This window comes from Musa acuminata, unplaced genomic scaffold (assembly GCF_036884655.1).
Source record: "Musa acuminata AAA Group cultivar baxijiao unplaced genomic scaffold, Cavendish_Baxijiao_AAA HiC_scaffold_1077, whole genome shotgun sequence".
NCBI classification, from domain to species: Eukaryota; Viridiplantae; Streptophyta; class Magnoliopsida; order Zingiberales; family Musaceae; genus Musa; species Musa acuminata.
Window position 1 is genome coordinate 1,337,232 of NW_027021291.1, and position 25,798 is coordinate 1,363,029.

The 25,798-nt window shown below is 44.1% G+C and overlaps 1 protein-coding gene across 2 annotated transcripts; it reads left to right on the forward strand.

The window, feature by feature from the left end:
• The first annotated feature begins 1,038 nt into the window (after positions 1–1,038).
• On the forward strand, positions 1,039–24,754 carry LOC135666256 (uncharacterized). Of its 2 annotated transcripts, XM_065177824.1 has the most exons (5): positions 1,039–1,493; positions 1,798–1,929; positions 2,248–2,307; positions 8,489–8,567; positions 24,514–24,741. In XM_065177824.1, exons 1-4 carry the CDS (start codon positions 1,305–1,307, stop codon positions 8,498–8,500), a joined length of 393 nt encoding a protein of 130 aa, XP_065033896.1. In that variant the 5' UTR covers positions 1,039–1,304; the 3' UTR covers positions 8,501–8,567; positions 24,514–24,741. The 2 variants fall into 2 exon arrangements, 1 of the variants encoding a protein (XP_065033896.1); XR_010509728.1 differs by lacking the exons at positions 1,039–1,493; positions 1,798–1,929; positions 2,248–2,307; positions 8,489–8,567 and adding an exon at positions 22,537–22,798 and having other exon boundaries at positions 24,514–24,754.
• The last annotated feature ends 1,044 nt before the right edge of the window (positions 24,755–25,798 follow it).

Below are 25,798 nucleotides of genomic sequence, written 5' to 3' on the forward strand. Positions count from 1 at the left end.
AAAGATTTATTCACCAATATTTAATAAAAGATAAAATTAGAAATATTTAAGATGATATAAGTATGGGCGACAATTGATGATAGTGAGGAGAAGTAGAGGATTGCTCAAGAAGTTTAAATTAAAAATAATAAATAAATAAATAAATTTAATGATAATAAAAGATGGAGATTGCTATTTTTTTTTTTTTTTGCTATTGGTAATCACTTACTTTATATAATTATTTTTAAAACATAAAATATAATTTTACTAAATAGAACCCCTCAATTACCACTCATACTCTTATCTTTGGAGATTACTATTTGTAACTTTTTTTTTTTTTGTTACTTACAACCTCACATTAAGAATTTTGAATATTTTAAAATTATCTCTTACATATGTTCCCTAACCATCTAGTGAAACGCTTTAATAAAAATTCTCGCAGAATCGAGAATGAAGTTTTCATTCTGATCATGTCATGTCAGATCATGAATTAGTAACCGTCTCCAATCTCGGAAAAAGTCATAATTGTTTCGAACTTTGAATGAGATATTTACATAATCCCCATGAATATGATCAATCCTTATTCCATGATATTTTCATAAGATATTTCTTATTTTTATGTAAACACCTAAGAGGACTTGGTTGATCATGATTTATGTTTCAATTAAGTCGAGAAGAAGAAAGGAAAGATGGGAAAGATAAATGAATTATATGAAAATTGTTGAAAAAGTGTTAGATTTAAGTGACGAGTTAAGAGTATTTACATCAATCTTACTAATATTAAAAATTATTAAAATCTGCTAAGATCCATATGTAGATAATTATTGTTTATATTTATAAGAGATGAGGGTAATATTTTTTACAATCCAATAAAATAAAATTTTATTAGATATGACCGCATTTTTTACAATTCATGTTGATAATTATTGTATTATGTTTATTAGATATGATCATAATATTTTATACAATCAATTAATTATAATAGAGAAATATGTTTTATTTTAATTAGTTTCTTTGTTCAACTGTGACAGCATTATTATTTTTTATTATAAGCTAAAAAAGGATGACAATAATATTATTAGACGTGTGATGCTATGAACATGAACTTATGATGCTTGCCTTGCCAACTCTCTGCTCCGCGGTCTTCGTCATCATAGCAATCGCGCCAAGGGGGCCTCGAAGCCAAATCAAACCCTTCTCTTCGCGGCCTAAGCAACAGGAAGAAGAAAGGCTGTCGATAGCGGGCGCGACAATATAATTCCTTTTTTCGTTTTCATCCCCCTCGATCTCGAATCGGACGGACGAGTTCTCACTTCGCGATCCAGATGTCTGCGGCGGCTATCACCTGCAGTAGAGGCGCCGCCGCGTTAGGGTTTCGTTGCTGGTCGCTGATGCGGCTGCCGGCGGCGCAAGTCGGGTGCCCTCGGTCCAATTTGTCGCTGCTGCAGCGCTTCTCTTCGCAACTCGTCAAGAGCAACGGGAGTAGGGCTTGCCTTATCGACACGCTCGCTCTGGTACTGCGCTACCTTGTCGGTGTTTGATTGATGGGAGGGGGTCTCGGTTGCGCTACAGGTGTTTGTGTTTTTGCTTGTGTAGGTCAGGAGGTTGGAGAAGGAAGGGGCCCCGTCGAAGCAAGCGGAGGCCATCGCATCGACCATCACGGAGGTTTTGAATGAGAGCTTGGAGAGTGTCGCCCAGTCCTTTGTGTCCAAGCCCGAGATGCAGAGGGTCTGACCTTTTTTTATGTTTCTTGAGTATTATTAGGTTTTGTTGCTTTGTAGTTCACATTTGCTGACATTTGTGTTTTTGCTTGTGTAGGTCAGGAGGTTGGAGAAGGAAGGGGTCCCGTCGAAGCAAGCAGAGGCCATCACATCGACCATCACGGAGGTTTTGAATGAGAGCTTGGAGAGCGTCGCCCAGTCCTTTGTGTCCAAGCCCGAGATGCAGAGGGTTTGACCTCTTTTTATGTTTCTTGAGTATTATTAGGTTTTGTTGCTTTGTAGTTCACATTTGCTGACATTTGTGTATTTGCTTGTGTAGGTCTGGAGGTTGGAGAAGGAAGGGGTCCCGTCGAAGCAAGCAGAGGCCATCACATCGACCATCACGGAGGTTTTGAATGAGAGCTTGGAGAGTGTCGCCCAGTCCTTTGTGTCCAAGCCCGAGATGCAGAGGGTTTGACCTCTTTTTATGTTTCTTGAGTATTATTAGGTTTTGTTGCTTTGTAGTTCACATTTGCTGACATTTTGTTGTGTGTGATGTTTAACACAGAGTGAGATGATTCAAGATTCTAATATCTGGAAATTCAAGTTGGAAATGAAGGGCTCGCAGGTTTGCTCCACTTGATTGCATCTCACCCACTATTCAGTTGTATCACAAAGAAGTACGTCGGGCAGTAGGGCAATAGCACTATATGCTTTCAATCCTTGGTCGTGCGGCACCCTTGCGTGTCCGTCCGCAAAAGTCAGCCTCCCCGAAGCCTCCCATAATCCGTTAGGACCCACAAAAGAGAAAACGGGTTAGAGTAAACGTCTCACTCGGGATCCACAAGTAAACATTTCCGAAAAACACTTCATAGACAATTCAAATTACAAATAGACTTTACAAGCTTAGAACAGTTGCACAACAAAGGGATAAAATGGTACATTACAGATCGAATAATCTCTCACACGTGTCCACATGACACAACCTTTATTTACAAGCCTAAAGAGGCCACCAAACCCAACTAAAATGGGACTATTAGGCCTTTGGTTGTCTCTTTATATGCTGTGCAAAGCATAAACAAATAAAAAGACACGGACATACATAAGCATTATATCAAACATCCTGTTTCGAAGTTTGTCCGTGACAATCTCCCCCACTCATCCCTTCGACGTCCTCGTCGAAGCCTTTGTGGACACTACAACTCCTCGCCTATGTTGAGGTTTCAATCTTCCGCTCTAGCTGCAATGCGCCTCTTGGCTCCCAGTTGCTCTCCGTTGTTGTTGTTGAGTAGTCGAACTTTTGATATGATATGCTGTTTCAACTTGCCAATGACTTTGACTCTGGTGTGGGGTTGGCTGAGTTGTGTTGATCCTTGTTGATTCCTACGGATCCTTCAGATGAAGGAAAAGACCATCCTTACTATGCGCTAGTCTCTCAAATGCCTCATGCTGCTTGAACTGGGTGGATGCTTATTGGAGCTTTAACGAGCATCGCCTCCAAACTTTCTGAAGTTTTGGGTCCCTTCCTCCATAAAATTTGTCCATTGACTCTTCATTAACTTAGTTGTCACTTCCAAGTATATTCGCATCACTTCTGCTTTCGATGACATTCTGTTGGGAAATGAAGCGGATAATCTGTTCTTAGTAGTACTGATCACCGTTGGTAAGGATTTGACAACTATTGTCTTCCGTTATCTTCGAAGGGTCTTTGAACCTGTGCAGAGCTCCTCTGCTGGATAGATAAGAGAATTGGAGTACTCGGTTTCGCCCATTCTCTTAAGAGTTGAGAAGGCAAAGGTTACTTGACTTCGCCCACCTCCTCAACTGTTGTACTTCATGCATCGAGCTGGTTACTAGCCTTCGCATGTTCTTTGCTCACACGTCTGAAGCACTCAAAGTGTTTGCACTCCTTGCATTGAGTTAACTACTGTGACTCACCTTCTCAATACCATCGAACTTCTAGAATATAGGAAGTTTTCACCCCCAACATGGAGTAAGTCTCTAATAGTTTTGGTCGCCTCTGGGATTGTATCATCTTCTCCATCAACCCTGCCGCCTACTCCACTGAGTAGCAAAGGTACAGTACCGCGTATTGCCTGCTTCGTTCCTTAGTCTTGCACTCTTATATGACCCGAAGTCCTTTACTTTCGGCTATCTCGATGAGAAGCTCATTGACACCGGTCTTACGAAGTTCCTTGGCCTCTGCCCTTCAGCCTTATCTCGGTACTTGGAGTTAGCCTCTGCATGCTCTACCTCCTCGGCCCCTTTCACGGCCAAGCGCTCTCCCTCCATGAGAGCAAGGGATCAATGACTTTCACGGAAGTCCCGCCTCTGCGATACCATGGCGCTACCATGCCCATGGCCCTACTATCCGTCGCCTCGCATCTGCATCCATTTTCTTCACGATCAGTAGATATGTTTATGTGGTTTTTCACCGAGTCCACCTCCATTCTAACTGATACTTGATTTTTGGTAGCTAAGTCCCTCTGGACTCATCGTCGCTTCCTCGCCCCTTTCGACTCCCTGCTTCAACACTTCTGTGTTCTCCAAGCAGATCCCTTTTGGTTGATGGAAAGACAGACTGCAACTCTCATGCATGGCTTTTGCCATCATGTTGTAGGATTTGCACCGATTATGTTCTCCTTAGCTTCCTTGGTAGTAACGTTCGCTTACTCGACCTTGTCCTTTGGCTTGTCGGGCTCCCTTAAGCGAATATGACTCTAGAGCAGTCCAACTCTCCAGTTGTTTCGATCATACCTCTGCATGATCAAGTCCCCCCAATGGGACTCACTGGTACTTGCATTCGAACTTTTCCCTCGGTGGTACACAGCCTCCATATGCTGATGACCATCCGATTCAAAATTCGATGCACGCACGGAAGACCTGCCTCTACGGTACCATGGCCTTCACTCCTTGTATCCATAGCTCTTCTTACCGTCGTGTTGTTCACCGAAGTGGAGCTCCCAGTAGCTCCCGATCATACCTCCGTATGATAAAGTCCCTCACGGGACTGTGTCGTGTGAATCGCATTGCCACGAACTGCTTCCACCACGATCCGCTGCACCATGTCGCCTCCTGGTGACATCTCCATTGCATTCTGATCATTGTGGGATGAACTTGAATTGTGAACCCTCTATGTGTAGCCTCTGCCAATACATCGCAGGGTCTCCACTTTCGTTTTTGTTCGCTCCTTTGACAATCGACCTTCATCCACCCGCTCTTGGGTCACACTTAGTTGAAGCATCGCTCTAGGACAATCCATCGCCTAGTAGCTCCCGAAGTCCACCAACTTCGCTATAATTAGTGCACCATTGTCTGGATTCTGGGCCTCTGCCCCTACAAGCACAATCTCCGCTGCACATCGCTTCCTTCAAGTAACTTGAATGACATCACTGTGGCATATTCTTCAAGACTACCTGCCTCCGCATCCTCTTGCCCCGTGCCAAGGCATTCTGAACCCAACTTCGCCTCCGCAAGTTGAGTTGCCTTAGTTCCTCCATCAAATGCTTCTCTGAGATAAGGTGCATGTGCCCATAAACTTTTTTCGTCTTTGGCACCATACAAGATGAGTCCGCTCCGTCAGAATGAATGACCTATGGAACAACATAATCCTACTCTTGCCTTTGCAAGAGTTCATGTCCTTGACCTCTGTCCAAGGAAAGCTTTGTGCCTCCGCTCCATGTTCCATCTTTTATGCCGGCTCACTTCATACGGCTTGGGTACTTCGCCAAGTTACACCCAAGTTGCTCCGCTCCTCGTTTTGCATTGAGTTGATGGTGGCCCTCACGCCCACCATTCCTCGGGTCAGCCCTTCCTTGAGTCTGATCATCATATCTACTCCCAAGTGTGCTTTCATTTATGTTGCTTTAGATCGCTCTCTCACTTGATCTCGCAATGCATCCACCAATGCATTCTCTTAAGTGAGATCATTCAACGACTCCTCATCGCTCGCTCGATCCATTGAGCTTCGTGGAGTTGTTGTTTTTGAGGTACTCCTCCTCAACATGTGCGATCTGTTGCACATGATTCTCCCTCCGGATAACCGAGATCTATCCCTTCTAAATAACTGTCATATTGTAGCAACATCTCTCTTCGTTTCGGAGACCACCATCCCCTTAGACTACTCCGATTTGCTGAACAAACTGTGCATTGTTCCGCCTCCTGCAAACGCACTTGCTAGATTGCGACTCTACGTCAATACAGCCCCCGCTGCATCACTCAAGCCCTAGCAACATGCTGAACTTGCTGCACACTTTAGCCTTCCACGGACGTATCCTTCACATGCCGAAGAGAAAGTTTCAATGCTCCTTGGCACCGAGTTTCGGTCGCCTTGGGATGGCCACGAACATTCCATCATCCGCATGCAAGCCCTTACATGAGCACCGAATTCTTTGAGTTAGCAATTCCTCTCACCTCTGTGAGCTTTGCACAGCTCTTTCGATCGCTGAGCAACTCTTTCCACCTTGCATTGTCTCATCCTTTACCAAGCGCCTCACTTGCCTTGAGCACCATCAAGTGTTGTTGTCAACGTTGAGCCGTAGCTCGAACTCAGCCATTCGAACCTTTGTGCGCTTCACATTCTTCCCAGCTTGCTTGTCCTCGTGGTGCCTCTTGCGCGAAGGGTTTGTCATTCCTCCGAATGCCAGTCTCAGATGCTCGCTCCTCCGAGCGACTCCTTTTTCCTACATCTCCATGCCCGTTTTCTCCCAAACGGTCGCGCGTGTGCTGACTGCCCTCAACGCAACCCCACTTGGTCCCCCAGATTTGTATGTCAGGTGTTTATATGGGTGCTTGTCCCGGTCTGATACCATCTGTCACAGACTTAGCTAGTTTTGCCTAAGTCGTGCGGCACCCTTGCGTGTCCGTCCGCAAAGGTCAGTCTCCCCGAAACCTCCCATGATCCATTAGGACCCACAAAAGAGAAAACGGGTTAGAGTAAACGCCTCACTCGGAATCCACAAGCAAACATTTCCGAAAAACACTTCATATACAATGCAAATTACAAATAGACTTTATAAGCTCAGAACAGTTGCACAACAAAAGGGTAAAATGGTTCATTACAGATCGAATAATCTCTCACACGTGTCTACATGACACAACCTTTATTTACAAGCCTAAAGAGGCCACCAAACCCAACTAAAATGAGACTATTAAACCTTTGGTTGTCCATCTATATGCTGTGCAAAGCATAAACAAATAGAAAGACACGGACATACGTAAGCATTACATCAAACATCCTGTTTCGAAGTTTGTCCGTGACACACCGTTCAATTGTATCACAAAGAAGTACGTCGGGCTGTAGGGCAATAGCACTATATGCTTTCAATCCTTGGAAGCAAGGTAATAGATGATGAAAATGAGCGGGCTCATCAGAAATACTTTTTTTATTTTTATTTTCCGTAGTGTGTCATTGTTAAAATGCTTTTCCGTCAGTGTCAGAGATTATGTGCATACTTGTAGTTGTAGAGAGCTTTTAATTAGCTAAAAATTATACAGGGATAAAGGAATCTAAGGTTAGCACTAGAATTATCATTAGGCATTTTCAAAAGATGGCAATTTTAACTACTTTTTAAATATCTGAATCTGGTTAATTCTTCAAAAAAATTCAACATGAGCGGAGAATAGAAGTTGATATTCCTAATCGGTTGGCAAGTTTCCATGGCCTATCCGGAAACATGAGCGGAGAAAAGAAAAGACAATGAGTCTGTAATGGGGAAGCCCATGTCAGTTTTCTATTTCCCCTTTATTTGATTCCTATAACTTCACTTTTTCTTGTTTTGCTACATTTCAATTCTCATATATCCGGAAATATCACAGGAGACCTTTTTCATATCAGTTTAAGTAATTGAATGCTCACTATATATTAGTTATTTGTATTGTGAATTGACAAACTGGGCATGAGTTTTCGGTACATCCACTGTGAGAATAGTTTAAAATGAGTCTAGAAACTTCAATCTATGTTTAAGTTATTGATTTAGTTTGGATAGATTTGATCACAAGTCTGTGTGGTAGCATCAACAAGCATCTTTTTTGTTAGTATAGCAAATATTGCACCCACAAGTGTTTCTAGCTATGTTTATGGCAGACTTCCAGAACTGCTAATATTGCAAATGACGCATAATGCATGAAAAATTTATGGCAGACTTCCAGAATTGATACTTTTCTAGCTTGAAAAAATTGAACAATTAGTGTGTATTTTTTCCACTGCCATTTCCACCAATGTCAGTAGCTTTGCTGCTACCGATATTTGTTAAGAAGTTGTTTTACTAAACACTTATTTGATCAGATAATCACTTTGAAGTTAACAGACCTTTTATGATTAGACATATCGCATGCATTTGCAATCATTTCCATGAATATTCTTCCCAAAGGAACTTTTCAGAAATTTTTGATGAAGACACCCTAAAGTACTTGTGAACATGTTGAACTTTATCATGCCATATTTGAAATTAGCAGTTTCAACAAGCTTGGTCATCAAAGCATGGAATTTTAAGCCATAAATGGTAGAGGTGTTCAAATTGTAGGTAACAAAAAACCAGAGTTCATGTTGATTTGAATTCTGATTTATCATCATGACGTTCTGGTCTGAGTGTTGCTAGATCACTGTGCTAATGTTGATCCAATGTTTCATTTGAGTTTGTTCATTTTTTATCACCTTTGTTATGCCTGGAACAAACAAATAGGACTACCATCAGTAGCATCGATCAATGATTATGTATGTGCTTATTGCAAGTAGCTTTCATTTTTAATGTACTGTACCGGATGAATGTAGTAGCTTTACTTTTAACTTCTTTTTTCTAATTGTTTAGGTGCATATGTGACGAGTTACGTGACGAGTTAGCGAAACAAAGTGCAGAAACCACAGAACTTATTACCAAACTCGACAGGGTAAGTTTCCTAGATCAAGGAGAAAAAAAATTACTGATAATTCTGTCCGTAGTTTTTGGTTTAGTATGTCTATATTTGGTGTATCTTTGTAAATTTTCCAGGAAATCCTTGCATTAAGGGCACAGTTAGACGCAGCAAAACACGATGCCATAAAGTTGTGCATTGGTATTCTTGTTTCTATGTCGTTCAAAGCAGCAGCCTTTCTTCGACGGTTTCTCTAATGCAAAAGCAACGCTGTCAACCAGTTAAACACTAGAGTGACATTAAAATTCAGATTTGTCACGATATGACATGATAAATAGGATTTTTGTTTGAATGATCGTAAACTGAACTTAAGTGAAAAAAAAGCTTAAATATCGTATCAATATATAATTGAAACTTAATACCATGATAAATATTTTGAGTCGATGTAGACCATGATATATAATTTTGAATTAAACGGTTCTTCTTAACAATCTCACGACTTCTGCCGCTCTTAAACATCGGATGGAGATTGGAGATTAGTGCAAAACCTAATCAAATTTACTTGTGATGAAAATAAAAACATAAAGAATATTCATTTTATCGAGGTCCTCTTATATAAACATAGATTTAGATTTGGTACACATATTTGTAAATATATTATTAGAAAAATATTGTGCAAGCCATAAATGGTAGAGGTGTTCAAATTGAACCTAACCAAGTGTTAGTGTAAACAATTTTAAGCCGTGGCCTCGGGGCCGATGCGGTTTGGTTCGAGTCCGAATGATCGTGGGTCGCGTTGGATGACCCTGGGGGCTACCGAGGCGATCGCGCTTGGGTGGTCCGAGCGTCGACGGGTCGCTGTTTCCTTCGGGAAGGGGGCTCGGCTCCTGGGCGTTTGGTGGAGGGCTCCGCCTTCGTACCTGCACACATGTCGGGTCGGGAGAGTGCGGCCCGACCCCTCCGACGATCAAGTTAGTCGAGGTATAGTGGGATGTTTGTCTCATCTTCCTCCCTCTTATTTCCTTCTGCTTAGTGCGAGGATTTTATAAGGAAGGTTATCGTTGCTTGATGTGCTCGCTCGCCGGGAGCGGGACCGTACTCCTGGTAGCATCTGATAGCAGCGATGGCATAGCGTGTTGGACTTGGCTTTTGCAGGATGTTAATGTGCCTCGATCGACGTTCTGATAAGTTCCGAGGCGCGTGACATCATTTGGAGCAGTTGACGTTGTCCTGAGACTGATCGCCATTTTTACCCTCATCATATTCCCCCCCCCCCCGAAAGAAGCTATGCGTCGGTCGTTATAACGGGGGTCTGAGGCATGGCTTCAGCTTTCTGTATTCGTTCTTATCGTGCGGTTGCCGATCCGTTACCTGGGGTATGACCCAAGTTTAGAGAGTAAGGCGGGCTAGGCGTGCCGCGGTAGTCTCGAGCGACGTGCAGTCGAGGTACATGCTCGCGCAAGCAGGCTGCGCAGAGATGGGACTCGGGTTGCTTGGAGCCGAGGAGCATGACGCAGGCGAGTTGGCCGCGCAGGTGTGGTCTCGGGCGGCATGGAGTCGAGGAGCACGACGCAGGCGGGCTGGCCGCGCAGGTGTGGTCTCGGGCGGCATGGAGCCGAGGAGCACGACTCAGGCGATCCACGCTTAGGTAGTGGTCTCGGGCAGATGAAGCCGAGGAGCACGACTCAAGCGATCCACGCTGTGGTAGTGGGCTCGAGCAGATGAAGCCGAGGAGCGCGACTCAAGCGGGCAGGCCGCGCAGAGGTCGCGGTCTCGGGCAACAAGCAGCTGAGGAGCACGACTCAGGCGATCCACGCTGAGGTAGTGGTTTTGGGCAGATGAGGCCGAGGAGCGCGACTTAGGCGGGCAAGCCGCGCAGAGGTCACGGTCTCGGGCAACAAGCAGCCGAGGGGCGCGACTCAGGCAGGCAAGCCACGTAGAGGTCGTGGTCTCGGGCAGCAAGCAGCCGAGGAGCACGACTCAAGCGATCCACGCTTAGGTAGTGGTCTCGGGCAGATGAAGCCGAGGAGCGCGACTCAGGCGGGCAGGCCGCGCAGAGGTCGCGGTCTCAGGCAACAAGCAACCGAGGAGCACGACTCAGGCGATCCAAACTGAGGTAGTGGTCTCGGGCAGATGAAGCAGAGGAGCGTGACTCAGGCAGGCAGGTCGCGATCTAGGGCAACAAGCAGCCGAGGAGCACGACTCAGGCGATCCACGCTGAGGTAGTGGTTTCGGGCAGATGAAGCCGAGGAGCGCGACTCAGGCGGGCAAGCCACGTAGAGGTCGCGATCTCGGGCAACAAGCAGCCGAGGAGCACGACTCAGGCGGGCAGGCCTCGCAGAGGTCGCGGTCTCGGGCAACAAGCAGCCGAGGAGCATGACTCAAGCGATCCACGTTGAGGTAGTGGTTTCGGGCAGATGAAGCCGAGGAGCGCGACTCAGGTGGGCAAGCCACGCAGAGGTCGCGGTCTCGGGCAACAAGCAGCCGAGGGGCGCGACTCAGGCGGGCAAGCCGCGCAGAGGTCGCGGTCTCGGGCAGCAAGCAGTCGAGGAGCACGACTCAGGCGATCCATGCTGAGGTAGTGGTCTCAGGCATATGAAGCCGAGGAGCGCGACTCAGGCGGGCAGGCCGCGCAGAGGTCGCGGTCTCGGGCAACAAGCAGCCGAGGAGCACGACTCAAGCGATCCACGCTGAGGTAGGGGTTTCGAGCAGATGAAGCCGAGGAGCGCGACTCAGGTGGACAAGTCGTGCAGAGGTTGCGGTCTCGGGCAACAAATAGTCGAGGGGCGCGACTCAGGCGGGCAAGCCGCGCAGAGGTCGCGGTCTCGGGCAGCAAGCAGTCGAGGAGCACGACTCAGGCGATCCACGCTGAGGTAGTGGTCCCGGGCAGATGAAGTCGAGGAGCGCGACTCAAGTGGGCAGGCCACGCAAAGGTTGCAGTCTCGGGCAACAAGCAACCGGGGAGCACGACTCAAGCGATCCATGCTGAGGTAGTGGTCTCGGGCAGATGCAGCCGAGGAGCGCGACTCAGACGGGCAGGCTGCGCAAAGGTGGCCTCGGACTTGATGCGGCCGAGGAGCTTAACTCGGGAGGCGGCCTCGGACTGGTTGCGGTCAAGGAGCTTAACTCGGAAGGAGGCCTCGGACCGGCTATGGCCAAGGAGCTTAGCTCAGGCGGGTAGGCCGCGCAGAGGCGACCTCGGGCCGGTTGTGGCCGAGGAGCTTAGCTCAGCGTCTGATAGAAGCGGTAGCGTAGCGTGTTGGACTTGGCTTTTGCAGGATGTTAATGTGCCTCGGTCGACGTTCTGATCAGTTCCGAGGTGCGTGACGTCATTTGGAGCAGTTGACGTTGTCCTGAGACTGATCGCCATTTTTACCCTCATCATATTCCCCCCCCGAAAGAAGCTATGCGTTGGTTGTTATAACGGGGGTCTGAGGCATGGCTTCAGCTTTCTGTATTTGTTCTTATCGTGCGGTTGCCGATCCGTTACCTGGGGTATGACCCAAGTTTAGAGAGTAAGGCGGGCTAGGCGTGCCGCGGTAGTCTCGAGCGACGTGCAGTCGAGGTACATGCTCGGGCAAGCAGGCTGCGCAGAGATGGGACTCGGGCTGCTTGGAGCCGAGGAGCATGACGCAGGCGAGTTGGCCGCGCAGGTGTGGTCTCAGGCGTTATGGAGTCGAGGAGCACGACACAGGCGGGCTGGCCGCGCAGGTGTGGTCTCGGGCGGCATGGAGCCGAGGAGCACGACTCAAGCGATCCACGCTTAGGTAGTGGTCTCGGGCAGATGAAGCCGAGGAGCCCGACTCAGGCGGGCAGGCCGCGCATGTTGAATCTCGTATTTTGATGATGAAACTACTTGATATATGTTTATGATTTAATCTGCGTTTTGAGTGACGCATGATGCTTTGATCAGGATGAGACAATTAAAGCAGGAAAATCATGTTGTGCCGGAGGAACATGTCAGAAGATTGGACGTCGGGCCGGTGGATCGGTCGACGTATCGACAGAAGGCTTCGGGCCAAGAAGAGCGGGTATTGTGCCAAGGATATCGGAGTTGCGGAGTCAACTGGCCGATTGGGCAATAGGCCGCAGGAGAGGACGATGCGCCGAAGAATCAGACGAAGCGTCGAGGGACCAATGACATGCCGGACAACTTGGTTAATTGCTTAGGATTAATTGTCTCGATCGAAGTTTTGTTTTAATTGTGCAGGATTAACTATGATAACTATGAAGACATAAAGCGAAACAAAGTGTCGGAGTCAAGCGCGAAGGATTTGTTGCGAGTTCGAGAGTTCGACGGAAGTCCGAAGATTCGTTGGGAGTTCGCGGAGCTCGCCGAGAAAGATCGGAGCTTGCCGAAGAAGCTCGTTGGAACTCGCTAAGAACAAATCGTGAAGTCTAGGAGCTTGCCGGGAGTCCGCAGAATGGTTTCCGAGAGTTCATCGGAAGACCGCCGGAAGTTTGCCGGAAGCTCGCCAAAAGAAGTCTTGACTTGCGGACTTTGTAATAGCTTAGAAAATGTCTTTAAATTCATAGTTAGCACGTTAATTAGGGTTAGGATTAGGTGTTAATCCTATAACCCAAGTAGGGGCCAATTAGGCCCAAGTTCGGACTGGTTTGGACCAAGTTTGGAGCCAAACCAAGTGAGCTGGAATAGTGAAAGAGGTGCCACCGCCAGGGTTGGAGGTAGCACCGCCCAGGCTATGTCTTCCAGCGAGACTGGGAGGTGCAACCGCTCCAGCCAGGCGGTGCAACCGCCCAGGGCTCAGTCTCCAAGCGAGACTGGGCGGTGCAACCTCCTCTGTCAAGAGGTAGCACCGCCAGAGCTCAAGTTTCGAGCTCTGCCAGGCAATGCAATCACCGAGCTCGGTCATCGAGCTCTGGAAGAGAGGTGCAACCTCTCTGGCCAGGAGATGCACCGCCTGAGCTCGGTCTTCGAGCTCTGGCAGAGAGGTGCAACCTCCCTGACAGAGAGGTGGCACCGCCTGAGCTCGGTCTTCGAGCTCTGCCAGGCGGTGCAACCTCTCCAGTCAAGAGGTGCAACCGCCTGATCCCGGAATTCCGGGATTTGATCGTTTTGAGCTCGAAATTTGAATTGGGTTGGGGCCTATAAATACCCCACCCATTCAGCACTGAAAAGCAAAAGAACTTACCCGAAATCTTGATCTTTTCAGTGGTTCTTAGAGCTCAAAACTGCTAGTTTTCCTCCTCCTTCTGTTCTTCAAGTTTGAGTTGTAAAGAGAGGAGAGAAAACATGTGAAAGGGTTGTCTCCTAAGCCCGTCAAAAGGAGTGAATCTGTAAGAGGGTAGTTGGCCTTCGCCTATTGAAGGAAGGCCCCTAGTTGACGTCGGCAACCTCGTCGGTGGAGGAAGCCAAAAGTGGAGTAGGTCAAGGCTGACCGAACCACTCTAAATCTCTGGTTTGCGTTTATTTTTGAGCACTTTATCATTACTGCAAACCTCCTTCATTACTACTGCTCTCTGCGCTTTCACGAACAAGTTCTAAGTGCTGTTCTTCCGAATCTGCATTCAGACGTAAATTCGTATTTTCGTACATTACAGTTTACGTTTACGTTTGATTCTGCAGAACTGTCTTCCGTGCTTTTACGAAAGAGTTTCTTTGTAGTTTACACTTACATTTTGATCCTATTGATAACTGCAAACTGTCCTCTACAATTTTACGAACGAGTTTCAACATTTAGACGTAAAACTGCATTTAGACGTAAATCGGCTTTCCTCTCACAATCATCAGTTCTCAGTTCACGTTTACGTCTTGATTTCAACTGCATACTGCCTTCTGCGAGTATACAAACGAGTTTCAAAGTTTAGACGTAAATCTGCGTCTAGACGTAAAACAGCGTTTAGACGTAAATCTGAGTTTAGACGTAAATCTGCGTTTAGACGTAAAACTGCGTTTAGACGTAAATCTGCGTTTAGACGTAAAACTGTGTTTAGACGTAAATCTGAGTTTAGACGTAAACTGCGCTTAGACGCAAAACTGCGCTTAGACGCAAACTGTGTTTAGACGCAAACTGCGCTTAGACGCAAACTGTGTTTAGACGCAAACTGCGCTTAGACGCAATCTGCGCTTAGACGCAAACTGCACTTAGATACAAACTGAGAATTAGCTTTTGCATCATAATAGTTTTTATTGAACGAACGCAGCTTTTGGTTTTTAATCGCTGTAAGATTTCCGCTGCACTAATTCACCCCCCCCTCTTAGTGCTCTCGATCCTAACAATTGGTATCAGAGCGGGGTATTTCTCATTTCGGATTTACACCCGAGAGAAATGGCTCTTCAAGAGGGCTTTTCGGTCTTTCGTCCACCATTCTTTAACGGATTGGACTATACTTATTGGAAAACTCGAATGAGAGTTTTCTTGATTTCTCTAAATCTGGATTTATGGAATATCGTTGAAAACAGCTTTCAACTTCCCTCTAAACCGACGAACGAATGGTCGGATTTGGAGAAGAAGTATTTTTCTTTAAACGCAAAGGCTATGAATGCCTTATTTTGCGCTTTGGACAAAAATGAGTTCAATCGGGTTTCTTTGTGCGAAACGGCTTTCGATATTTGGCGCACTCTTGAAATCACGCACGAGGGAACTAGTAGAGTCAAAGACTCGAAAGTTAATATTTTACTGCATGATTTCGAGCTTTTTCATATGAAACCAAGCGAAACCGTTGTTGACATGTACACCCGTTTTACGGATGTCGTCAATGGTTTAAAATCACTTGGTAAAAGCTTTTCGGATTTTGAACTCGTTAACAAAGTTTTGCGCTCACTTTCTAAAACTTGGGATTCAAAAGTAACTGCTATTCAAGAATCGAAAAACTTGAACCAATTTCCACTTGAAGAACTAATTGGTTCATTAATCACATATGAAATGGTGCACAATGCACATGATGAACATGTTGAACACAATCACCTTCCAAAGAACAGGAAGGATTTGGAACTCTGGACAAATGAATGCCACTTGAGCGATGACTCAAGTGATGAGGACAATGATGAACAAAACAACCTTTCAAAGAACAGGAAGGATTTGGGACATAGAACATTTGAAGACCACTCGAGCATAAGCTCAAGTGATGGTGAACTTAAACTACAAATGAAACGAAAATCAAAAAGCAAAAAGAATCGAACTACTTGCTTTAAACGCAAGAAGAAGAACAAAAATTGGGATGAATCGAGCTTCTCCGAAGAAGAGAAAGTCAACAAAAGCAAGGCGGCAAACTACGCCTTAACAGCCTACAACGCTAAGGTAATCAAAATGCCTTTAATTTACTTCGAAATTACATGATGCTTTTCATGACGCATTTTTCTTTTTTCTTTTTTTTCTTTCTTGAAAATTATATTTTTAATAATTTAATAATAAAAATGCAAAAATATGATCATGCTTGTAATTTTGAAAATGATAATGAAAATTGCATGTCTTATGTTAATGCAAGATAGAAATCTATTGATTTTACACCTAGTGAGATTAATCTTATTTATGTGCTTGAGAAGCAAGAATGTATATTTTGATAATTTTCATATTGCTTTTCAATGACGATACATGGCTTTTGTCTGGAAGGCTTGATATTTTTCATTGTCTTTGTTTATTAAATATGATATATGGTTTTGACATAAGAATAAAGATTTGAGCATGCTATTATAAAGTCAATCATATAAATTAAAACTAAAGAAGTTTTAGGCATTTATAAGAATCATTCAAAATTATGTTCAATGAAACCTTGCTTAATGTTGCAATGAAAATATTAAAGTTATAGTTGATGATTTCAGATTTGACAAATGCTACACTTTAAATATGAATCATGCTTCAATCAGATTAAATGCTTCAATCATTTTCTATCTCTAGAGTTCTCGATTTTGGTGAAATACAAGTGATAAATTCATTTATAATATCTTGTAAATCACTTGAATTATGAATGAGTTTTTCTTGTTTTTATGATGTGTTAAAAGAATCACTTAAAAAGAAAATGCTTTTCCCATCTTATCGAGATTAATGATTTCATGATATTATGTGAATCTCGAAATTGATTTTGATGAAATAGATATAACGTTATTCATGTTATGAATCTTAAAAATGATAATATGCTTCATGTGATAATATGAATACATGAAACACTTATGATATTATGTGTATTCATAAAATATTTATCTCATCATCCAATAACTCTTCTTGATATTCCTTATGAGATGAAATGAAATAATGCATGAAATACAAATGAGGAGTTAATAATCATGCATAATAGGATGTAATGAATTCTAGATACCATCGTTTGAATATCTATGATCATGTTGCCAAAATGATATATCATGAATGCTTGAATATCATGTTTGATATGCTCATGATGATTATTGATTTTTTCGGTATCGTGCATAAAATCTTTTGAAATGTAATGTTAATGAATTTGTGCATTGAAACTATAATGATGCACAAATAAGAATGATTACTTACCTTTGTCATGATTTAGAAATTGATGTAAAGGGTTTTTCCCTTGTTGACAATGACAAAGGGGGAGATAGCTAGTTTGCACAAGTCAAGAAGATGCAAAAACTTGATTGCTAGCTTGCCTATCGTAAGTAGCAAAGATTGCTAACTTGCTTATTTCAAGAAGCAAAAGTTGTCTTCTTGAACTTCACCATCTTGAATATCTCAAGAAGCAAGACTTGCAACTTGCACATTACAATAGGAAGCAATAATCATGAGCCTACACAAGAAAGTTATCTTGCATTTGCTTTCGAAGCTTTTTGCTAGCTTGTATATTGTGAAACTTGTACATCGTAAAAATTGCTAGCTCGTAGTCTAAAGAGAAGCGAAAAGTTGCTATCTCAAAAGAAGCAAATGTGCTGTCTTGCCTATCTCAAGAGGCAAAAATGCTAACTTGCACATCTAGCAAAACTTGACAAATTTGCATATATCAAGAAGCAAGAGTTGGTTTCTTGAACATCTCAAAATTGCTAGCTTGCGGGCCTTAAAATGTAGAAATTTTTTTTGCTAGCTTGTATATGGTAAACTTGCTATCATACTACCATGATGATGAGCATGTCTTATCTTTATGATTGTATTTGAAAAACTATGGCAAAAATACGTCCTAATGATTGAACGTGTTAAAATTATTTTTCGAACCTTCTTGATTGAATGATCGAATCACTTGATTGGCATAATGATTTTACACAATTACATGTTGAAAATTATGTGCTTGAATACAAAACTTCCATGATAACAAGCATGCTTTACCTTCATGATTGTAATTGAATATCTATAGCAAAACCTTGTTCGAATGGAAGAAAGAGTCAAATTTCATTTTCGGATTCTCTTGAGTCTAACATATCAAGTTCACTCTCTTCCAAACTTAACAAGCATATGCCATATCAAGTTTAGTTCATATCATTAATTTTTGACATATGAAATTAACTAGCAAATACATCTCTCATACACACATCATGTGAAAAATATTTGAGAAATGGATTTGATGAATATGGATGAAAGTGTTTTTACTTGCAAGGATTTATTTCACATACATAACAACAAGCACTTATGCTTAAAATTTGCTTATATCGTTCTCCGTTTTGTTGATGACAAAGGGGGATAAATATATGAATTGATGCTATGAACACTGATGCTAGGCTTGCATCATCAAGAGATATATGAATTGATATGATTGCCATATTTGCAATGCTTGCATCATTAAGAGATATATGAATTGATGCTATGATTGCCAAACTTGTATTATGCCATGTTTTCATCATGCGTTAAGATATCAAGAACTTGTATCGTAATTTTACGCGTTGATATCTTACCATATGATGAACTGCTATAATTGATAAACACTTGAAATGTTTGCATTATGATATCAAAAGCTTACATCGCAATTTTTCATGTTGATATTTGATATTAGCAAACTTGCATGATGATAAAACTTGATATTATGATTTTCATGCAATGAGATGAACCAATATCACACACACTTGATTGTGATACTTCTCCTTTTTGTTGATGACAAAGGGGGAGAAGTATGTTGATGACATGACATGTGATGCATAAGTTTATGCATATGTTCATGTTGACGTGTTGCAAGTATTCATGATGAATATTGCAATGACTTGAATTCAGTTTGAATTCAAGGTTCTATCAATATGGCATATTGATAGGGGGAGTTTGTTTAAACTCCGGGAGTTAAGTTTAACTCCGTCATCAAGTGGTTGTCATCATCAAAAAGGGGGAGATTGTTGAATCTCGTATTTTGATGATGAAACTACTTGATATATGTTTATGATTTAATCTGCGTTTTGAGTGACGCAGGATGCTTTGATCAGGATGAGACAATTAAAGCAGGAAAATCATGTTGTGCCGGAGGAACATGTCAGAAGATTGGACGTCGGGCCGGTGGATCGGTCGACGTATCGACAGAAGGCTTCGGGCCAAGAAGAGCGGGTATTGTGCCAAGGATATCGGAGTTGCGGAGTCAACTGGCCGATTGGGCAATAGGCCGCAGGAGAGGACGATGCGCCGAAGAATCAGACGAAGCGTCGAGGGACCAATGACATGCCGGACAACTTGGTTAATTGCTTAGGATTAATTGTCTCGATCGAAGTTTTGTTTTAATTGTGCAGGATTAACTATGATAACGATGAAGACATAAAGCGAAACAAAGTGTCGGAGTCAAGCGCGAAGGATTTGTTGCGAGTTCGAGAGTTCGACGGAAGTCCGAAGATTCGTTGGGAGTTCGCAGAGCTCGCCGAGAAAGATCGGAGCTTGCCGAAGAAGCTCGTTGGAACTCGCTAAGAACAAATCGTGAAGTCTAGGAGCTTGCCGGGAGTCCGCAGAATGGTTTCCGAGAGTTCATCGGAAGACCGCCGGAAGTTTGCCGGAAGCTCGCCAAAAGAAGTCTTGACTTGCGGACTTTGTAATAGCTTAGAAAATGTCTTTAAATTCATAGTTAGCACGTTAATTAGGGTTAGGATTAGGTGTTAATCCTATAACCCAAGTAGGGGCCAATTAGGCCCAAGTTCGGACTGGTTTGGACCAAGTTTGGAGCCAAACCAAGTGAGCTGGAATAGTGAAAGAGGTGCCACCGCCAGGGTTGGAGGTAGCACCGCCCAGGCTATGTCTTCCAGCGAGACTGGGAGGTGCAACCGCTCCAGCCAGGCGGTGCAACTGCCCAGGGCTCAGTCTCCAAGCGAGACTGGGCGGTGCAACCTCCTCTGTCAAGAGGTAGCACCGCCAGAGCTCAAGTTTCGAGCTCTGCCAGGCAATGCAATCACCGAGCTCGGTCATCGAGCTCTGGAAGAGAGGTGCAACCTCTCTGGCCAGGAGATGCACCGCCTGAGCTCGGTCTTCGAGCTCTGGCAGAGAGGTGCAACCTCCCTGACAGAGAGGTGGCACCGCCTGAGCTCGGTCTTCGAGCTCTGCCAGGCGGTGCAACCTCTCCAGTCAAGAGGTGCAACCGCATGATCCCGGAATTCCGGGATTTGATCGTTTTGAGCTCGAAATTTGAATTGGGTTGGGGCCTATAAATACCCCACCCATTCAGCACTGAAAAGCAAAAGAACTTACCCGAAATCTTGATCTTTTCAGTGGTTCTTAGAGCTCAAAACTGCTAGTTTTCCTCCTCCTTCTGTTCTTCAAGTTTGAGTTGTAAAGAGAGGAGAGAAAACATCTGAAAGGGTTGTCTCCTAAGCCCGTCAAAAGGAGTGAATCTGTAAGAGGGTAGTTGGCCTTCGCCTATTGAAGGAAGGCCCCTAGTTGACGTCGACAACCTCGTCGGTGGAGGAAGCCAAAAGTGGAGTAGGTCAAGGCTGACCGAACCACTCTAAATCTCTGGTTTGCGTTTATTTTTGAGCACTTTATCATTACTGCAAACCTCCTTCATTACTACTGCTCTCTGCGCTTTCACGAACAAGTTCTAAGTGCTGTTCTTCCGAATCTGCATTCAGACGTAAATTCGTATTTTCGTACATTACAGTTTACGTTTACGTTTGATTCTGCAGAACTGTCTTCCGTGCTTTTACGAAAGAGTTTCTTTGCAGTTTACACTTACATTTTGATCCTATTGATAACTACAAACTGTCCTCTACAATTTTACGAACGAGTTTCAACATTTAGACGTAAAACTGCATTTAGACGTAAATCGGCTTTCCTCTCACAATCATCAGTTCTCAGTTCACGTTTACGTCTTGATTTCAACTGCATACTGCCTTCTGCGAGTATACAAACGAGTTTCAAAGTTTAGACGTAAATCTGCGTCTAGACGTAAAACAGCGTTTAGACGTAAATCTGAGTTTAGACGTAAATCTGCGTTTAAACGTAAAACTGCGTTTAGACGTAAATCTGCGTTTAGACGTAAAACTGCGTTTAGACGTAAATCTGAGTTTAGACGTAAACTGCGCTTAGACGCAAAACTGCGCTTAGACGCAAACTGTGTTTAGACGCAAACTGCGCTTAGACGCAAACTGCGCTTAGACGCAAACTGTGTTTAGACGCAAACTGCGCTTAGACGCAATCTGCGCTTAGACGCAAACTGCACTTAGATACAAACTGAGAATTAGCTTTTGCATCATAATAGTTTTTATTGAACGAACGCAGCTTTTGGTTTTTAATCGCTGTAAGATTTCCGCTGCACTAATTCACCCCCCCCTCTTAGTGCTCTCGATCATAACAGCGCAAAGGTCGCGGTCTCGGGCAACAAGCAGCCGAGGAGCACGACTCAAGTGATCCACGCTGAGGTAGTGGTTTCGGGCAGATGAAGCCGAGGAGCACGACTCGGGCGATCCACGCTGCGGTAGTGGGCTCAGGCAGATGAAGCCAAGGAGCGCGACTCAAGCGGGCAGGCCGCGCAGAGGTCGCGGTCTCGGGCAACAAGCAGGCGAGGAGCACAACTCAGGCAATCCACGCTGAGGTAGTGGTTTCGGGCAGATGAGGCCGAGGAGCGTGACTCAGGCGGGCAAGCCGCGCAGAGGTCATGGTCTCGGGCAACAAGCAGCCGAGGGGCACGACTCAGGTGGGCAAGCCACGCAGAAGTCGTGGTCTCGGGCAGCAAGCAGCCGAGGAGCACGACTCAAGCGATCCACGCTTAGGTAGTGGTCTCGGGCAGATGAAGCCGAGGAGCGCGACTCAAGCGGGCAGGCCGCGCAGAGGTCGCGGTCTCGGGCAACAAGCAGCCGAGGAGCACGACTCAGGCGATCCACACTGAGGTAGTGGTCTCGGGCAGATGAAGCAGAGGAGTGTGACTCAGGCGGGCAGGTCGCATTCTCGGGCAACAAGCAACCGAGGAGCACGACTCAGGCGATCCATGCTGAGGTAGTGGTTTCGGGCAGATGAAGCCGAGGAGCGCGACTCAGGTGGGCAAGCCACGCAGAGGTCGCGGTCTCGGGCAACAAGCAGCCGAGGAGCACGACTCAGGCGATCCACGCTGAGGGAGTGGTCTTAGGCATATGAAGCCGAGGAGCGCGACTCAGGCGGGCAGGCCGCGCAGAGGTCGCGGTCTCGGGCAACAAGCAGCCGAGGAACACGACTCAAGCGATCCACGCTGAGGTAGTGGTTTCGGGCAGATGAAGCCGAGGAGCGCGACTCAGGTGGGCAAGCCGCGCAGAGGTCGCGGTCTCGGGCAACAAGTAGCCGAGGGGCGCGACTCAGGCGGGCAAGCCGCGCAGAGGTCGCGGTCTCGGGCAGCAAGCAGTCGAGGAGCACGACTCAGGTGATCCACGCTGAGGTAGTGGTCCCGGGCAGATGAAGCCGAGGAGCGTGACTCAAGTGGGCAGGCCGCGTAAAGGTCGCAGTCTCGGGCAATAAGCAACTGAGGAGCACGACTCAAGCGATCCACGCTGAGGTAGTGGTCTCGGGCAGATGTGTAACACCTCTCATTTCCGAATGTTCGTATGAACTTTTGGTGATAATGTAAGCATCTATTTTAATTGACAAAAGAAATAGAGTATGAATTAGAGGTAACCTATTTGTAAGATTTGGGAGATCTGTTCAAAAAAAAAAGAAGAAAGAATCTGAGGACCTATATGTAAACCCTAAGGACCTAATCGTGAATATGATAAAAACAAGGACTAAACTGCAAAATGCACCAAATGACAAATTCCACCGCTTAAGCCTCTCTGCCTTCGTTGTTAAGGAAGCAGAGGAGGCAGCTCGTGGGTGATCAGGGAAAGAAAAGAAGAAGAAGAAGAAGAAGAAGAAGGAGAAGAGAAAGAAAATTTGGGGCTTTTAGGGTTTTTGCTTTAATCTTGTTACTTCGGGTCAAAATTTGCAAAGGCAAGTGTTCTAACCCCATCCTACATAAGTATTTGACTCTGTTTTTATGTTGATTCAAAATAAATTGGAAGATTTTTATTTAGAAACTGATATGTTCCTCTTTGGACATAGAACTATGGATTCTGAAAGTTTTCGGTAAACTGACCCCTAAGCACTGTTTCGGCCCTAAGTTTTAGTACAGAATGAGAATTCAGGCAGGAACTATTTTTGTTTGAAATTAGACTCGTATGTCTTTCTTTTGACACCGATTTTGTAGATTTTGGACACCGAATACTTACCCAAAAATTTGTTTCAAAAGAGCCTATAGACGCTGTAAAACAGAGTTCAAGATTTCTGACCTTTGGAAACTAAAACGCCTATAACTCCCTGTTGAAAATTCTGATTTGTACCAAACTGATTTTATTTGAAACTAGACTTGAAATTCTCTCTTTTGACATATAGTTTGAAAATTTTGGAGTTCAATTGCTCACCCTATCGTCTGTTGAATCCGATCCTATAAAGTCTGCAAACCAGTGATTGTGATTTTGACCTTATGTTACCAAATCAGAGGTAACTCTGTGTTGGGAGCCCTGTTTCATATGAAATCTGTTCCATCCGAATATAGACTGATATATGGTTCAACCATAGCCTTCTTATGGGTATTGGAGCATATTTGTTATTCTGAAATATTTGTTTGATGTGCCACTGGAATTCTGTCCGAAATCGAGCTTTGGTCGATTTCGCGTATTCTGTTCCATTTCCTTTGGATACTTGAATTCGCCTAACCTTCTTATTGGAATTGAGCTGGTTATGATTGCTTGGAATCCCTGTACACTCTTGCTTTCAATTCTTTCCCTAAAATGAATACTTTTGTGAGAGATTTGTTCCTCGCATCACATTGTTTTTGAAAAGGCACATGTACGTTTGGTTGTTCCGCGTGTGCTTCCGTTATATGCTGCAATTTGTTGAAACTGCCTTCTTGTACTCTGGTGTGTGGGATTGTCTGGACCTTTGCCAGAAATGGTAAAGGGTATGCGCTGATTTGCCCGCTATGTGGGGTCCCGCTATGTGGGATATTCTGGTATGCGCTTATTTGCCCGCTATGTGGGGTCCCGCTATGTGGGATATTGCTTAGAGCCTGCGATGCTCTGCCGGCCCCCTTTGACTTCACCTAGACGTGGGTGGATGGAGCTCCCAGACGTGGGAGACTTTTGTCAGGTGGTCATTCAGAAATGGATGAATCACATTCTGACTGAGATCCCACTACACCCTCTATATGTTTGATATGACATCCAGAGTCTTGGTGAGTTATTTCTGTTCCTGCTCTGGATAAGTATGATATGATTGCAACGTCAAGGACGACGTTTGAGCTTCTGTACGACATATGAGTTTGATATGCTCTGAAATGTTTCCTTCACTGTTGAGTTTGCTTCGTAATGTTCCATATGTCGTTGATGTGTTTTGGAACATTTTATATGCCATTGATAAGCTCCGATATGTTTCCTTTGTTTCTGATATGCTCCAATTACTCTATGCCCCATCTGTCAGGAACCAAATATGTATGATTAAAAGGACAATTGTGATTCTGCTCCTAATGATATTATGTCTACGAAATCGTATATTCTGCTTTGTGTTTTGAAACTGTATCTCTTTGGAAATTGTACTATTTTGATATGGATATGTTAGTCACTTGCTGAGCTCTTTATGCTCACCCCGTTTGTTGATAAATTTTTCAGGATAGCGTAACTCTTGCTTAAATGTTAAGAATGGGCTGAGGCAGCGGAAAGTTTAGAAGACGTTGGGCAGAACTTTTGTTAGCATATATGTAGTTGTGTATAAGCTACCTTGCATCTAATGAAATGTGACTATGAATCTAAACCTGTGGATTTTGTGTAAGTTAAAGGATCCCTCATGTATAGGGTTTTGGAATGTTAAATTAAATTTGTGTAATGATATGAACTTATGGTAAATCGATGATTGTGGTGACTGCATAGATTTTCCCCACTTGTGGATTTATATTGTGGTTTTTATTTTGATGAGTCGAGTTCAGATTGTATGAATTATCGAGTGATGTGTGCTATGTTTATGAATTGCACCGAGTTATGAATTGGTAGATTATAGAAGTGAAATTTTTGATCTGAATGTTTTCTTAGTGACCTCAAATGTGTGTTTGGATCCTGGGTTAGTTATGATGAAAAATTTTTAATATCATGGATATTTTTGGGGCGTGACAGAGGTGGTATCAGAGCATGATTTGAGAATCACTAAGAATATTATGTTTTTTTTTTAGGTTTAAGACATCTGGATTTGAGAAAAGGAAACCATGGGGGAGGACTCAGTTATGTGAAAAATGCGGATTAAATCATGAGACAAGTCGGTGTTTTCGGGTGACTGGAGCATGTTTTAATTGTGGAAAGCTAGGTCATCAAATAAAAGATTGCCCACTGAACAGGAAAAGAGAGCCACTGTCTCCTAGACCCTCAGCCCATGCTAGAGTGTACGCTATCACTGAACAAGATTCTAGAGCTTCTAAATCAGTGGTGGAAGGTATTCTTCATGTTTCTAAAAGAAATGCAAAAGTTTTGTTTGATCCCGGCTCCAACTTATCGTTTGTTTCAAAATATTTTGCTTGTCACTTGGATATTCCACCTAAACCCCTGGATTATATGTTATATGTAACAACTGCTGTTGGAGATTCATTGGCAACAAACTTGGTCTACCCATCTTGTTTGATCTCTATAGGAGACCACGAATTCCTTGCTGATTTGATTCTCCTAGAGATCCAGGGTTTTGATATTATACTTGGCATGGATTGGTTATCTTCTCATCACGCTAGTATTGATTGTTACAAAAAAATAATTACTTTCTGCATACCAGATCAGCCTATATTTTTCTTTGAGGGCATTAAGCATGATTTGCCTCCTTGCTTAATATCCGCACTTCAAGCTTATCATCTTATGCAAAAAGGTTGTTTTTGTTATATGGTGTGTGTAAAGGAGCATTCAAATCAGGAAACCCACT